The 12,625-nt window shown below is 40.2% G+C and overlaps 2 protein-coding genes across 5 annotated transcripts in view; one reads left to right on the top strand and one right to left on the bottom strand.

Moving 5' to 3' along the window:
* The window catches only part of KCNG2 (potassium voltage-gated channel modifier subfamily G member 2), a 51,370-nt gene that overhangs the window by 18,093 nt on the left and 20,652 nt on the right, over positions 1-12,625 (top strand). For 3 of the 4 annotated variants that reach the window (XM_039712267.1, XM_039712266.1, XM_039712268.1), the window contains one exon: positions 11,295-12,118. In XM_039712267.1, the coding sequence (XP_039568201.1) occupies positions 11,363-12,118 (756 nt within the window). In that variant the 5' untranslated portion in view covers positions 11,295-11,362. The remainder of the gene's footprint in view (positions 1-11,294; positions 12,119-12,625) is intronic. The other variant, XM_039712269.1, reaches the window with a different exon arrangement.
* SLC66A2 (solute carrier family 66 member 2) overlaps positions 1-12,625 on the bottom strand; it is a 112,166-nt gene that overhangs the window by 7,938 nt on the left and 91,603 nt on the right. The gene's annotated exons all lie outside the window — the stretch shown is intronic.

Raw genomic sequence — 12,625 nt, forward strand, 5'->3', positions numbered from 1 at the left:
AAAATTTTGCTCTTGGGAAGGGGATTGATTCAACTGGAGAGCAGCTGCTAAATCAGAGTTTAAAATAAATTATTCTGTATCAGTGAGCTACTGAGACTGAATGCATTAAATAAAATAAAAAAAGGTCATTTAAGGTGTAAAATAAATAATATAAAAAGAATTATGCAGTACAAATCAGATTACATGCATTTTTTGAGCATTTTCTTTAAGTAGCTGTTAGCTACTTATTTGTCAATCTTTATTCAGAATTTTAAGTGCTATGCTTTAGATATCTCTGCTTGCTTTTTACTTGATGAGCAAGCAAATTGGATGTGAATTAATATTTTATGAGATACCTTTTAATTAAAAATTTTCAGGAGGAGAGAGAATGAAAGTTATTTTGTTGCTTATTTCTTCAGTGTATCTTTTGTGCTAACAGTAAAGGCTGGTTGTTAGCAAAAGACCCAGTAATAGAATAATGAAGTTTTGTTTTGAACAAATGGCCTAGGATAAATAAAGTTGAAGTAGATAAATCTGGGGTGTTTTGCTGTATTGCATGATACAAATATACAGAGCTGCCAATCACATAATCCTTTTGCCTGAGAATCACTGCTATTCACTGCTGTCACTGCAGAGACTTTCTGTAGAGACCATGCTCCAGATTCTTCAGTGTAGTAGGTAAACCTTATATTTACCAAAGTACAGGCTTGCAGTAGAGAGGGAGCCCAGCCTTTTTGTTAGTAATGTGAAACTCCATTCTGTGATCTTTCCCATTTAGCTGAACATCCATCTTTTTTCCCCTGACTATGCCAGTACTGCAGTGCCCTAGCAAACACAACTTGATGAGTTAGACTAGCTTATTCATCTGCAGAGCACCTTCCAGGGAACATAGTTGGCAGTTAGGGAACATAGTTGGAAAGAAAAAGAGGTGCAAAATTATTCCTACATTTGCCAGTCTCCAGCTTCTTTGAGAGCCCATCAGATCTTCTGGCAACACAAGAAAGCAAGAGCAGCTTCCCATTGCTCAAAGTGAAATAGTCATGGAAATCCTGTTAGCTGCACAATGAACTGGCCAGTCAGGTAAAGGTGGAATGAAGAAGCAATTTGCTCAACTCTGCTGGCCCAGTTCACCATCGTGGTCACCTTCCCGTTTTCCATTGGCAATGGGATTGCCAAGACCCGTTGTAGGCCTAGTTCTGAGCAGAGCCGTCATGGCACGCGCTGGGAGCAGCAGTTCCGCATGGATCTCTATCGTGACCCGGATTTGGGGTACATTGGTCTGTGTAGTCATACTGCTTTTGCTGATGTAAAGCCTGTTGGTGTGTTTGCACAGTACCCCACCATTAGCCTCTCTCACAGAGCGCTGCAGTAGGAACCTGCAGCTGGAAGTTAAAACCAATGAGGCAGCCATGGAGAAGGCCTGGAGTGAATTCTTAAACACCTCCTGAACGAGGCCCTTGGGTTAATTACCTCCTGAGTTTTTAGTGTCAGCACCACAGACTGTGCAGCTCATAGAGTCTTCCTCATGGAAGGGGAAGGCCAGCTGGCAGTGAACTGAAGTAACTGGAAATTCCTCATCATCTTTCTGATGGTAATAAGATTTAAAGAATGACAACACAGAGGAAGAAACCAGCAGCTTTGTAGTGTGCCAGAGATACTGGGATCTGGCAGTGATTTATTGTTTGTCTCACTTTCAGAATGATGTACACCTTATGGCTAACAACATGTCCTTTTGCTGCATGAAAATAACTGCTCAGAAACAAAATGGTATCAGTAGTGGTGGTGCTGTAAAACTAATTCCTTAGTGGTATTTTATCCCAATGTTTCTGTGTATTTGACGGTATTGCAAGTAGAAAGGTGGTGAGCAATCTAGCAGAAACTGAAGGAATCTGGACAGAGGAGAGCTTTCTCATGGAGAACAGGAATTGTTCATTTGCTAGCCCAACTGCAAAGACAATTAGTGAATAAATAGCCACCCTGAGCATCCTTTAAAGATCTGGATTGTTGTCATAGTGTTGATACTATTGCCTGCTTTCATTGCCCCAAGAGCTCACTTTGGGGTTCATATAGACCTGTTGGGTCAAAAACTTCTAGACTGGGGAGCTGGTCTTAGAATTGAGCTTCTCACACATCTGGCATTATAGCAGTTCTCTTGAAATGTTACATCAGTGTTTCTGCATGACATCTGATCTACCAGGGTTCTCAGTGAAATGTTTTCATCTATTGCATATGTGAATAATTAGCCTGTCAGCCTTCCTCTTGTATCTGTTCCAGTGTTCTCGAAAGGAGAGGTGATTTATGAAGGATTCAATGATTGCTGAAGATATTGCACATAACTGGATCGGTCATATTTTACCTGATTTTAAAGCCATCATTTTCACAGTGGAATCCATTCATTCCCGCTGCATTGCATAGACAAGCCCATTGAAATTTTGTAGAGAACAAGGTCTTAAAAAATGCTGTCATCCTCATGAGCTGACTGAAATAATTGCATTAGAGAAAGCGCAAAGTTTTCTAATAATTTTGGCTTTTTATGAAACATTAAAACCGGTAACATTATCAGATTATCTTTTAAGTGAGTGAGTGTGTTTAGTGAATTTGAGTGTTTCTCTATTGAATACAGCAATGACAATTTAGTGGAGGGTAAAGTGGGTTGCTGGTGAGAGAAACTACAGAGATGCCTTAGACTATTACAGGTCATTTTCATCCTCTTCAATAGTAGGGTAAGAATGTGGAAATGCATCTGTAAACCCAAACTGCAAAAGACTCCTCTCTACCTGTTTGAGAGGGGAAAATATAAACTACCTCCCACCTTTCCAGGAAACAAAATAATCAGTGCTTCTCCACAGGTGCTGTGGCTTTGTTCTGTCACCTTTTGTTGGGAAAGTTGATGTTGCTACCATATTTGCCTAGGAGGAATTCAGGACAGAAGATGTCATGAAACTGACATTTTGAAACAGAGTTTTGTGTTAAATTTATAAAAATACATGAGGGATTCTTTGTTAGTCATAGTATTAGTTTTCCTACTTATTTGAGCACAAATTTTAATTTTTTTAATTTACTTCAAGCTGCTGCAGTATTTCCAGTTCACTACAACTGCAAAATGCAGATGTTCTGGGGTAAAGATTGCATAGAACAGAAGTGAAGGGCCTTGGGAACTTCCCGCTCCAGGCAGTGGTGGTCATTCCTTGTGGAAATGCAAGTTGTGTACAGAGCAAGATCTGGAACACCACCTCATTTGAAAACACATCTGGAGGACAGGATTCCTGAATTCTGTCCACAGCAGGTAGGGCAGGTAATTTTGCTGCACTAAGCAGCAGTTATTAGCACTGTGTCAGTATTCCCAGTGCTCAGTGTGGGCATCATGCCACAGAGTTATGAACCCCCTCTGTTTAGGGGTCACCTCCTCCAAGGGCTCTGGAACCACAGCCATATATTAATCTTCTGCAAAACACGTGTGTCACTGTGAGTGTGGGAAGGGATATTGGAACAAACAAGGCAGAACAAGCTCTGGGGACACCAGATGTGCACAAAGAGAGTGATGAGCTAAAGTGGACAGACTTTAGGCCAGGAGCTATCCTTTAACCAATGTCTCTCTGAGATAATTCTACTGCATGTAGAGTTTTATTTGATCCAGTTCCTGTTAACTCCAACCATGGATTAAATATACAATCTTAATGAGTCTAAATTTACAAAGTATTCTATGCAATGATGTTAATAATTAACTACAATCATGTTAAATTTAGAGGCAGAATTGTGTTTAAGTAGAGATGGGAATATTTTTGAGGTCAGTGCACAATTGACTTATGAAACACACATGAGAACAAGAATGTTGTCTGCAAAAAAAAAACCCAACGAAAACACATAAAATCCAGTGTTCACTAATTCAAGCTAACAAGAGAAGTAAAATGCATCTGTGTACAATTTATTTTCTCTGCAAGGGATTTCATGTGGAAATTTAAAAGTCTAGATCTACATCTGAAATCTGTGAGCAGTTAATAAGAGCATTTATTCAGAGAATCCATATGTATCTAACAACCATTCATACAAACCTGTGATGAATGGCCCTGAAAGGGACACCAAACAGGTACAGTTCTTAGGAAGAATGCCCCAGCAAATGTTTATGAACTTGCGAATGTGAAACTGGGCTAAGAGTGGCATCACACAGCCAAACCTTCTTATTCTAGTCAGAAATCTAGTTGGTATATTCTGTATGAAATCAAGCACATTAATCATGTGGGTGGGAAGCTGCTAAGTATAGAATTGCAAAAACCTGTAGGATGGATCAGAAAGAAAAGATCAGTGTTAGGAACAGAGCTTGTAAAAACTGCATTTTTCCCCCTACAGTGATCTGCAGACCAACTGGAACACTTGACTGATAATTCTGTGATTTTCAAAGACACCAAAACTTGTTTGGTTTTTTGTGCTTCCTGAATTTTGGCAACAGAAATGAGACAATTTGTTTAATTTCCTGGATGAGAGGGTAAACAATGCTGTTTCAAAATACTACACAGTCTGTCACTTTTGCATTTAATAGTGCTATTCATATGGTGTCTTAGGCCAGCTGTGTGTATGTAATCATGACGGGAGCAGATACTTTAAAAACTGGATTTTGACTATTTTTTTTTATTCTAAAATACAACAAGCTAAGAACAGGGAAAGAAATATTTCAGATTGGCAACTAACTCACAGTACCTTATCTGACTGGCTGATTTAATGGGATACTAACAGGATTAATCAGTAAAGCTCCTAAAATAAACTTGTGTATGATTCATGGAAGAATAAAAATTTCACCATCTAGTAGCTGCCAGTAAGGGTCAGAGGTACTGGGTTCACAGGGCTCAATCTCTGAACAAGCAAGTGCAGACAGAACACATTTTAATTTTAGGCTCCTGACACTGTATACTTAATCCAAGGTTGCAGTTAACAGGAACTGGATCAAACAAATCTCCATGTCCAATCTAATCTTTCCAGAGTCTGGGAGGTACAGCACTGCTCTGAAGTCCCTTCCCTTTCATCCACTTGGTACATATTTGGAGTCTGTTCACTTGTTCAGGAAATATGAATTGAGGGTGAAAGCACATTTTACAAACCTGTTTTTCTGGTAACCAACTGAGGGTTAATTCACCTAAACAAATAAAGCATTGTTTGAACATGATGCTCTATTTTATTGTAAGTAGTAATAATTCTGTGGGGAAAAGCTTTTCTTTCTAATCCTTGCAGTCTCTGCTTGTTTTTTTATTTATAATTCTTTTTAAGTGGAATACATGTTTAAAGACCTTTGTGGAATCTTGAAGCTTGCTAGCCTGAAGAGAATTCTGTAATTCTGGGTAGAATGCAGAAGTAAGAGGTTCATCCTCTGTCTGTATTTTATCTAGCTCATCTGCCTTTGTCTGCTGTGCAACTGAAGTGTGCAAATAGCTTCACAGAAATAATAGTTTGATGCTATTTAGGGTACAAAGATAAATGCGCACCAAAAGCTTGTGGATGTGCAGAATAAAATTTGGTTTAGCTATGAAGATACAGGTAAGGATCCCATAGCTTCACATAGGTAGTTCAACCAAATCCCTGATTTCTTAAAGATGTCACAATGTTAATACTTTCACTGTAGAACTCTGGCAAGTGCAATGACACAAGATAACTCATAATTTGTCTAATGGAGACAAATAGCTATGGGTGTATGTCAGAATAATTAATGTTGAGTCAAGTTAATTTTTTTATTTAACAAATTGAATTGTTTCAGCTAATTATGTAGTGTGGCCTAAATGTGATGAGGGATGTTCAGAGAAGAAAATTATTACTTTTTTCCTCCACTGAATTAATGAAAATATTAAGGAAATTGTACACTCAGAGTATGAAACAATGTCCAGCTTCACATGCTGAGTTTTGTAGCCTTCATTACAGCATGAGTCTCCTGGGCTTCTTGGATTGACTAATGCAGCATCCTCCTCAAGGCCCCCAAAACAGTCTCTGGAGAAGGCTATCTTGGATATTGTGCTCCACACCTATAGAAGAAACCCTTCTTTCTCTGTTAGGTGGGGGTATCTCAGCTAGATGTGTAAGGTGATGTCACCACTTCCTGTTACTCTGATGAAGAAACAGACAAAATGAAGGGCTGTTCAAAATTCTAGTACCTTTTCAACTTCTTAAGCTACTGCCTTCCCTAAGCAGGGGCTTAGGAGGTTAGGGATATTAAAGTTTATTTACCATAAATACGGAAATATGTAACATTTGACTGTGTCCAAGTTTAGGTCCCCCTGAAAGTATCCTGTGGCGAGGTGTGGTTCAAGAGACAGGACAGGAGGAAACAGCCTCAAGTTGTTCCAGGGCAGGTTTAGATTGGATATTAGGAAGCATTTTTTCACTGATAAGGTGGTCAGGCGTTGGAACAGGCTGCCCAGGGAAGTGTGAGTCACCATTCCTGGAGATATTTAAAAGACCATAGATGTGCCACTTTGGGACATGGTTTAGTGGTGGACTTGGCAGTGTCAGGGTAGTGGTTGGACTCAGGGATCCCCTAAGGGTCTTTTCCAATATAAGTGATTCTATGATTCTGTGATAATGAGTATGTAGGGAGCCATAATCATGTTTGGTGTGGATTAACTCAGAAGCTAATTCCCCAAATCCCATAGGGTCTGCCTTCCAGGCTTAGCTTCATCTGTTTTACCACATCCTCCCAGTCCCCTTTTCAGTTTTGTTTTGTTTTTAAATATGTGTATTTCTCTCACTCCATCTGTTTTTGCATTTTGTAAGCCTCATGGGCAGGTGCTCTCCTCTCCATGTTTCTGCAGTGACTGGCAAGGATTTATTACTGGGAGTCCAAGTTCTACTGAATTGTAATAAGTACAAGAATGACGTGGATCTCCTAAGCCTCTTTGTCCACACTGTTAGCTGTAATATCACCAAATGGAAGGCCACTTGCATGTGTAATGTTTAGTATTAAAGTGATTGTGTGTGCTGTGGTTTATAAATCACATCACGGTAAGAAGCAGGAACTGCTTTGGTCCCAGGCAGCAATGCCAGGTTTCAGCACATCCCTGACTAGAAATGGCTGAGCACTGCAGAACAGATTCACTGACTCAACTCTCATTGGAATTGAGAGAAAATATCTTGTGGTCACCCTAATATATGTTTCATGTTTGTGGCTTTAAATTATGACACAATTACCTGTTCTGTGTCAAAATGTGTTTCATTTCACAAAGGAAATCTTAAAACATTAATTGCTAAAAGGTCTCACAGCTTCCTCTTGCTACTGTAGCCCAAATGTAAACTTCCAATACTTTGTCATTTTACAGCAGCAGTTAAAAAGAGACTGTTCCCAAAATCACAGAGTAGTTCAACTAGAAAGAGACCTCCAGAGTTCATCTATCTGCCACTGCTCAAAGTGGCATCAGCTAGAACAGGTTACTTGGGACTGTGTCCAGATGGGTTTTGAATATCCCTAAAGACAGGCCTCTACCACCTCTCAGCATTCTCTTCCAGTGTTTGATCACCCTCAGAGCAATAGTTTTCTTCTGAGCAACTGCACAAAGGCCTCTGAATTCTCCCTGGTTTTCCTCCCTGGCCACCTGCTTTTGTCCACAGGCCCTTCAGAGCCACCTGCTCTGGGTGGTTTCTCAGAGAAGGTGTGAGTGCTCTGCCCATGACACTTTCCTGTACCCTCATTTATGTGCACAGACTTTATGTGGTCACCCTTCCTCCCAAGGTACCCTGCAGTCTTTGCTCCACCCCTGCCTCCCTTTCATCACTGTTTTCAAGTTCTCCTTGCCAAGCTGCTCTGCCTCTTGGTAGGGATGATTTTACCCCATTTTTCATTCTTACCCAAGGTAACTTGAGAGCAGGAGAACCTCATGCAGAATCACATATGACTTAGATGCAGCAGCACTGATAGAATGGAATAATGAGGAATGCTGATGTGAAGAGAAGTTCTGGGAGCAGGCAAAGTGAAAAGGCAGTAAGCAAGGAAATAGCCTTTTCTCCACTGAGGAAATAATTCAGCAAAAAGAAGAACATGAAGCAGTTTTGTGCTTCTGACATTTATTAAATTTTTTAAATCTTTGATGGGAAATACCTGTGTTGTGAAGATCTCAGCTGTTTGCTGCTGACAAAATGTGGCTGAACTTATGTGTGTGTGTATAGACATATACATGTGCATACACAGATGGCCAAAGAAAGTACTTCTTAGTGAACACTAAGAAGTTGGACTATATTATACTAATATATATACTAATATACTATATACTAATTGTTGGACTATACTTCCAAAAAAAAGAAAGAATCCACACAATGTATGACCCACCCCTATATGACCCTCAAACTGAAATAATCATACAGCATTTCTCCCACAGCACTTCAAATTTATGAACAACAAATATAGAGTCAAAATATGTCCTTCATCCCTGTGATGGGCAACTTATTTCAGACTGTGTTTTAATAGTCTTTCATGCACCCATGTGTCAGATTAAATAGTAGAAATGCCAACTGAATGATAATGTAGTATCATTTCTGGAAGTATTGGCTTTTAACGTTAATCTTCAATGGGATGCTTTACTGCAGGCATGTGCATACATTAGATAACCCTGGCATGCTGAGAGTATTTTAAGACCTACATAATTTTGAAACACCCTTTAATATTTAGTGAAAGTCATGATACATTCCATGCACATAAGATCAGAAGCAGACCTTCCAGGCTTGTTTTACTTCTCAGGATAGATGCCAAATTGGGAGCCCACAGTATTTTGGTTTTCTATAGGAGAGTTAAAATGGCACAACAAGCTGTTCCTCTGACATCTGAGCTCAGTCTTGGGCAGTCAGATCACAAGGTGGAAGTGCCAAGGAGAATAATAAATACAACTGTCTTCACATGCTTATCTTTTAATCTGAGATTAAATATGAGATTTCCAAAACAAATGCTGCCAGCTATTATGGATTCTGGGATGTTGCACTGTGATGTCAGAAAATTCTTTTTAGTTACTGAACTCCAGCCTCTGGTGCTGCCTGTACTGTCCAGAATCAACCTGTTAAATCATAGACAACTTTAATTTGTAAATACTTCTTTCTCGCTTTCTATTTATCCACTGATGATTAAAAAAAAAAAAAAAAAAAGCTGTGTTCTTAGGCTTTAGATTTAAGCAACATAATTTAATATTCACAAAATAAAAGACTAACCCTCCATAATTCATAGATTTTGTAGCAAACAACATGTTTACAGATTTTTACATTGAGTTAGCTGCTGCTTAGAAGGAGGAAGAAGTGAATGTAAGATTAGATTCAAAGCAGTTCTGTGAAATCTATCTGGCCCCTTTATGCAACAACCTGCTACACGGGGGAGAGGAAAAAAATAAATCCTGGCCTTGATGCCAAAACAATATAAACTCCTTTTAGTGTGTTGACTTGTGGAACAAGTGAGGCATGAAAACAAAAGTGCAGAGCCCTCAGTAGTGACAGTGAATATTTTATCTTACCAAGACAAACAACAAGAGACCAAATCCTTAAAGCATATGCCGTGCTGACAGTGCGCTCTCACTGTGACAGTAATGGTATTTGCAATCCCAGCTGCACTCAAGCCTGTGCTGTAAAAGCACCCATTCCTTAGAGTGTGTGTTGCCCTTTACAAGCCCTCAGCCAGATGAACGAGCTCTTCTCTGTTGCTCATGTTGCCCTGTAGAAACGGATGTTTAAACAATTATTTCTCTCCCCCAAAGTGAAATTGTAGAGATTTTGGCATCATTAGCTCTTCTGAAATTTTCACTGTGCTGAAAAGTATCCTTGGGTGACTATAGCTTTTTGCACATAAAGCAATCATTTCTGGGTTTGTAAAATATCTGATATAAGTGTTGGTCTGAAATTCAGGGACTGGATCCTCGTAGAAATGTTGAAGCAAAAGTACCACTGTTACTGCAGTGTTGTTGTTTGAGAGTGATTGGTAAGAATGTTTAGAGGGTGATTCAAGGCTGTGACTAAAAGTATTCACCAGTCTCTGTCAGAGATCATTTTGACTAAGTCTGATGAGGTAAGAGTTGGTGAGCCGATTAAAGATAAAAGAAGTTGCTCCTCTGGGAATGTGTTTGAGTTTGTATGCTCTCCAGCTTTTCCTAGCACCCATTTGTTTGTTGTTCTCTCCCGGTTGAGGCATGGGATTCAGAGGGAATTGGAGAATGTTGCTTATAAATTATGGATTTACTGCCTCACAATTACCATTCTGTCATCAAAAATGTCAGTTTATCCTTCACTAGTCAGTTCTTTCTCTGTTTCTCCATCCTCTGCTTAAAATTGTTCCCCATCACTGCACCCATTCTCAGCCCAGGTCTTTTTGTGGAGACCCAGTCATCCTACACTGACTTCTTATTTCCTACTTCATATTTGAGCAATTCAGGAAGTTTTGGGTGATTTACAAATGTGATTACATGGTAGCATTTCAAGACATCCCAGTATTGCTTTAGAGAGACAGCTTTGAAGAATGCATGTGATGGGCTTTAGAGAAAGTAAGGAAGCAATGTGGATTGTGGTGTGGTAAAGGAGGGATAAGCAGGAGGCACAAATTAAATCCTGGAATTATACATAATTCCTTCTAAATGTGACCAGTTGTGTTCTGAGCTATCCAGAAGTAAGAGCAGCAACCGAGTCACTTCCAGCTTGGCTTAATTCTGAGTTTGATCTCCTGCTTCAGAGCTGCTGACAGGCTGCTTGGAACCCTGTCCACAACTGCAGCCAAGCCCACAGCAGAGCTTCCAGCAGTTACAGGCTCCCAGGCAAGCTCTGGTTTCAGCTCAGCCCCTGCATGCCCTCAGCTCCCACATATTCATTTCTATTGCTACCTAGGCTTGGTGAATTTAGGTTGGGAATTACCCACATTTTTTACCCATCACATTTCTAACTGTACTGTAAGTATCCATTTTATCCTCACCCTATAGGCTCTTTGTAATAGGAACAATATGTAGATGAGCCAAAATAATAAAAAAAAGTTTGCAACTGTTTTTTTTTATTAAGTTGCTAAACTGTAAATTGCTATTTATCCACATGCTTAGATTTCTCTTCTAGTATGCATTGATGTCCAGCATATCGTTTGAACCTCTGAAAATGGTAATACACTGGTTTTGTTTCTACTTACTAAACCCTCTAGAAGTTACAGCATGGCTTCTGACCTGACTGTAGCGTAAGTTCTTTCCACAAGCAACTGTCAAGCTTAGATAGTCCTAAAATAATGGGGGAAGAAGGAATGCCATAGAGAAGAGTTTATTGGGAAGAAGAGGAAAGGATTTTTATCATTTAATAGCACCCCACTTTTCTTGTAATTTTAAAATTCTGTTTTACAGATAGACTTTCTGGTCAAGCTCCAGATGCTTTTGCTTGAGTAGCCTCAACCTCCCTATGGACTCAACAGATGTACCACGAAATGGCATTGCTCACTGGGAATGCAGATCCTGACTTCAGCTCCCGCTCCTTCAACAACTTGGAAAACCTGTGTGAAGTACAAACCAAGAAAGGATTCTTCTACAAAAAGGCCAAACTCCTGCATCCTGGAGAAGACCTGTGCTGCTTAGCTCGCTTGGATGACCGGTCCAGGTTTGTGATCATCAATGTAGGTGGTATTAAGTACAAAATTCCCTGGACCACCTTGGAGAACTGCCCCTTGACCAGGCTTGGGAAGCTAAAATCTTGCAACAATTATGATGAGATCATGGACATCTGCGATGATTATGATGTTAGCTGCAATGAATTTTTTTTTGACCGTAATCCTAGTGCCTTCAGAACGATCATGACATTCCTGACAGCTGGGAAGCTGAGGCTTCTCAGGGAGATGTGTGCTCTTTCGTTCCAGGAGGAGCTTGTGTACTGGGGGATAGAAGAGGACCACCTGGAGTGGTGCTGTAAAAAGAGATTGCGACAGAAAGAGGAAGAGGCAGCTGAGGCCAGGCTGTTTGAAAGGGAGATGGTGTTCAATGAAGCTACGCAATGTGCCTTCCGGGACAGCAGCCGACTGAGTCTGTGCATGCGAAAGCTCAGGGACATGGTGGAGAACCCCCACTCAGGGATCCCAGGCAAGATCTTTGCTTGTATTTCAATCTCTTTTGTTGCCATCACTGCTGTCAGCCTCTGCATCAGCACCATGCCAGATGTCAGGGAAGAAGAGGATCGGGTAAGTGCAGCTTTTCTTGGGGTAGAGCGTGTTTTGCATTCTTGTCTCCTCAGGATAGGTGAAAGGAAAAATCACTCCAGCAGATATGCAGGTATTGTGTTCAGTACATATGATGTGGAGGGCTGGCTGGGTAGAGCACAGAAAGCATTTTGTCACTTAAAACTGAGGCAAGATTGGGCCAAACTCTGCCCTGCTAACACAGCTTAGCCAGTTCACACCAGCAGATAGCCTTGCCCACCAGATTTGTTTTCTAACATGTCTAACCAGACGACAAACTAGCTACTCTGGGGATAAAAACCAGCCTTTCTTCTGGTTTAATGTTTTGAGGTTAAGTTTAGAGCTAACAAATCAATTTTCCCTTAAGGTATTTTAACAATTTGAATGAACTCTCAGTGTGCCAGTGTAAAAACCACATCTAAAGTATTTTGATGCTATAGGGTGATGTAAAGGCCAAGGAAGCTGAGGCAGCAATTTAACAGCAGAAACAGAGCGATTGTCCCAATTTTC

Source organism: Passer montanus, unplaced genomic scaffold (genome assembly GCF_014805655.1).
Source record: "Passer montanus isolate IOZ18808 unplaced genomic scaffold, ASM1480565v1 scaffold26, whole genome shotgun sequence".
In the NCBI taxonomy this organism is placed as follows: Eukaryota; Metazoa; Chordata; class Aves; order Passeriformes; family Passeridae; genus Passer; species Passer montanus.